This window comes from Vigna unguiculata, chromosome 10 (assembly GCF_037176805.1).
Source record: "Vigna unguiculata cultivar grain cowpea cultivar isolate G323 ecotype 2 chromosome 10, ASM3717680v1, whole genome shotgun sequence".
Lineage (NCBI taxonomy): Eukaryota > Viridiplantae > Streptophyta > Magnoliopsida > Fabales > Fabaceae > Vigna > Vigna unguiculata.
Window position 1 is genome coordinate 5,389,383 of NC_140801.1, and position 4,153 is coordinate 5,393,535.

A 4,153-nucleotide genomic window follows, 5' to 3' on the forward strand; every position below is an offset into this window, starting at 1 on the left:
TAGAGAGTCTAAATCTTTCTAAATTAAGCTCAGAATTAAACAGTGAAACCTCGGGTCATAAAATCATTGTAGAACAAAAATAATCATTATTGAAGAACAAAAATAAGCTAAGATAGCAAACAGTCTCAACGTTCCAATTATTTCTATTTGTCTACAGTTCGGAGCCTGTCTTAGAGTCGTCGTCTTCTTCATCGAAACTTATACCGTTCACTCCCACCAGCTCAGTGTCAAATATCAGTGTTGCACCACCTGCGAGTTATAACTCATGATGTATCATAACTAATATCATAAGACAATGTCATTAAAATATGACAAAACACACATCAACAAAGAGAAGTGGTGCCAAGAGTCTGAAAACGAAAAACAATGTTTCTCAAGTTTGATTTGACTTTTAAAAAGTAAAAGGAAACAACGTTTTTGGAAATAATTTTTTGGCTGGTTTCTTTAAGAAGTTCATTTCTATATGAGAGATGAGAATCTAAATATCCCAATTTGAAATAAAAACTTGAATGAAAAAAATACAATTTCCTCCTTTTAAATAATTTAACATGTTAATAAATTGAATTTTAGGATAAACAACTCTTTGATCTATGAAAACAACTTGTATAATACTTTTTTACCAACCAAATAAAATTTAATCACTCCAATAATCATAATTTTAAAAAAATATAATTCCAAGTATGAAAAAATTTATCTGATACCTAACGTCCCCATATCTTTAAAGGAAAAGAATCAGAACTAATAAAGTACACCGGGGGATTAATCTGATCAAATATCTAGGTGTCAAACATGAATTTTACTAAACTAGAAATGAATGCTGGGTAGAGAGCATTACTATCATTATCAACATGATAAATTACCTGGAATAGAGGGTTGGGAACCCTGATCTCCATAGCCCAGTCTTGATGGTATTTTCAGCTTCCTCTTCTCACCAAGACACATTCCCAATAATCCCTGGTCCCACCCTGCAAAGAGACGAAGTGAAATGGAATCCTCTATCTTGAAAGATTTCCCATCAATCATAAACGAGTAATTTGTAATAAAATTGCGATGCATGCAAGTATGATTATGTAAATATACCCATGCATATAAATTAAGTAATAAAAGACAAATTTGAAACTATATCAGTATAAATTATAGCTCATAATTACATTTTTATGGTAATGCTGATAACAGAAGATACTAAAAAGAGCATGGGGAGGACATCAAGAAGATAAGGGAAACAATGCTACTACAAGGTGACATTTTGCATATTTTCTTGCCTCATAAACGTCCAAATCCAGTATTATACAATCACTCGTCAATAATTGATTGTACAAGGGTTCTCCTCTATTTCCAACTACCAGGACCCATTTCATTGCACAGATGTGATCTGGTATACAATTTCTTTACAGTTTGCAGCATCTTTTTTTCCTCTCCTTTATTTTATCTACTCAAAAACCTCCACTTTCAGTAAATAAGAAAACAAGCAAAGTAGCTAGTCGATAACCACTTTTATTGGTGATGAACCTAGAAATTTAAAAACTTAAAATTGTTAATGCACAACATACCTTTGATCACTTGACCAGCACCAAGCTCAAATTCAATGGGATTTTTTCTCTCAAAGCTAGAATCGAACACAGTTCCATCAGTGAGTTTTCCCTGGAAACACATGCAAGAATACGATCAACAAATCTAAGTGAATACACTGATACCTCATCATATTAACAAATGAAATGAGATTTGAAAATAATAATTCGTTAGAGTATATGTAGCTTAAAGTGCTTTAGCCTGCTGATAACCTAAAATAAAAACTCCATCCATATAAATAAAAGCAACGATACGCAAGTAGCACACCATCGAAATGACTCTAGGTGATTCCCAGTTGTGATTATGTCACTGATATCTCGCCCCCACTTATTTTCTTTCAATGGGTAGTCAGATTATTGCCCAGATTAGATGGAGAGGTCCAGATTATGAAATAAAAAAATAAACCACCAAGATAGACCAAGAACAAAGTTATTCTACAAAATGACATGGAAATTGCACAAAAAACAGTATATGAAATTAACAATAAGGTAATATTATTCATCCCGTTGAAAACCAGAATAAGGCATATTCAACATGAAAGGGAAACTACAATTGCCTAACAGATATTATAGTACTTTGAATTGTTCATTATAGGTAATATACCTAATATAATACGTTCAATTAGAGTTAATTTTATTGATGGATGGTGAGTGAATATTATGCATCAAATACTTTATTGTTGCGCTTCAGATTTATTATATGTAACTTCAGCAAAGACACTGGAGCCTTTTCCCTTTCAACAAACATCTTACTTAAAAAGGTTTCACTAAACGGCACCATCCTCCAGCCTCACGACATAAACTTGAGAAATTACTTACCCGATAGTGTACTTTGACTCTATCACCTTTGTGTGCCTGAACTTCACATGTTGCTGGTTTATGCTGCAAAAAGAGGCAGCGCATCAGTAGTATGCAAACACGCGGGCATAAACTCGGTCTCATCGAATGTACAATCAAAATAACCTTGCTAACAGATATCGACAAGCAACAACTTCAGTATCTCTGGGAATAAAAAATTTTGCATCATTCACAGGGGAAACCATGACGTATTTCCTGTTTTCAACCTCCACATTAAATTACCAGAAATTTTCATTTCCACCCTAACCAGTTACAAACAATTTGTTGATGCTATCTATCACAATGAACTTGTGATCAAGCAGCAGACAAGACAACATATACGTGTAAAGTCCTTGAAATGTTCTCCTTTGCAAGTCTCCCATCACACTATACCACTACCTCATTCAAAGCCATAGCCAGACTCCAATCATGTATTCATACTTTACTTTAAATAAACAAGTCACAAACCGCCGAACATAAAACAACAATGTTCTTTTTCTGGTGAATAAAAGAAGTACTATTCTACCTAATAGCCTAAAAGATCAGCTATTTATTTAGCCATTCCAAATGCTCAAAACAGTAACATTGAATATTTCAAACCCGTACAAAGGTCTTTCCCTGCACTTGTACACACATCACAACAAGTTACACCAAACAATACATAAATGTTCAAGCACCCCTGATGCCATAAAATCAGCAAGTACTAACCTTTTTTATACATAAAAAAAGCATCCTTTCACTTTGCAGCTAAGCCAAGGAAACAACACTCGTACAGTTCCAATTCCGACAAAACTACCGATTATTCAATGTGGTCACACTCACCGACGAATACACTCTATCTATTAAAATCAAATTTATCAACTCTAAAAACATACCAAGACAAAGAATTCTAACCACAAAAAAAAAAAAAAAAACACGCAAAGTCCTTTTCCGTACAAATTATTCAAAGCCTATAGGCTAAACTATAAAAAAATGGCATGGATCTTAATCAGAGTATCATTTTAAAGGCTACCTTAATGCCTATCTGCAACTCCGTCACATCAGCGGTCTTCTTGGCACAAACTTAACCACAGAAATAAAAAAGAGAAGTCAGAACGATAGAGAAATTATGAGTGACAACGATAAACCATAAGAATTGATGAATTGAAGCGGAAGATTGGCGAGATCTAAAGCAATTGCGGAACGAAGAGAAAAACGATAGAAAGAGGAGATGGAGATTTGGCAGTGGAAGGACGAAGAAGAGTAAGAGCAGAATTTCATACCTAATGCGGAAATGAAAAAGAAGAAGAGAAGAAGGGTAACGGCGTTCATGGAAGAACGGAAACTCATTTTTCTTAGCTAAGTCAGTGGCTGATTTTGTTTCTCTCAGAATGGGAGACAGAGGGTAAGTGTTGGTGTTATATAAGACTGTAATAGTAGGACAAATGAGAATTGAGGAAACTTTCGGGTGAGGGGAATTAACCCGCGTGACACGGACTCGGGTGAACTCAATATTGAGAATGGTTGATATTAGTATCTTATAATTGGGTTTCTCTTTTATATAAAAAATATAGGTTAAATTATTTTATTCTTTATTTTGTAGTAAAATATTAACTTGGTCCTTTTATTTATTTTATTTTATTTTTATTTTTATTTTTTAAAAAATTTGATACAATGAAGTTTTTTTGTTATTAGTTTAGTAACAATGTTGGATTTATTTATTTATTTATTTTATTTTATAATTAAATTTTTTTAATTTTTTTTAAAAA

The 4,153-nt window shown here is 33.1% G+C and overlaps 1 protein-coding gene across 1 annotated transcript; it reads right to left on the reverse strand.

The window, feature by feature from the left end:
- On the reverse strand, window positions 1-3,885 carry LOC114165922 (FK506-binding protein 2-like). The gene is made up of 6 exons (XM_028050547.2): window positions 3,668-3,885; window positions 3,418-3,467; window positions 2,388-2,450; window positions 1,551-1,641; window positions 861-965; window positions 1-249 (listed from the first exon to the last, which is right to left on the reverse strand). Exons 1-6 carry the CDS (start codon window positions 3,732-3,734, stop codon window positions 152-154), a joined length of 474 nt encoding a protein of 157 aa, XP_027906348.1. The 5' UTR covers window positions 3,735-3,885; the 3' UTR covers window positions 1-151.
- Window positions 3,886-4,153: the final 268 nt, after the last annotated feature.

Bases quoted from the DNA above. Each gene is read 5' to 3' on its own strand.
- LOC114165922 (XM_028050547.2), bottom strand. From the start codon at position 3,734: ATGAGTTTCCGTTCTTCCATGAACGCCGTTACCCTTCTTCTCTTCTTC. The intron at 3,468-3,667 runs GTATGAAATTCT...TCTGTGGTTAAG, and splicing joins CTTTTTCATTTCCGCATTAG to TTTGTGCCAAGAAGACCGCT. The intron at 2,451-3,417 runs GTAGCCTTTAAA...CTCTTTTTGCAG, and splicing joins AGTTGCAGATAGGCATTAAG to CATAAACCAGCAACATGTGA.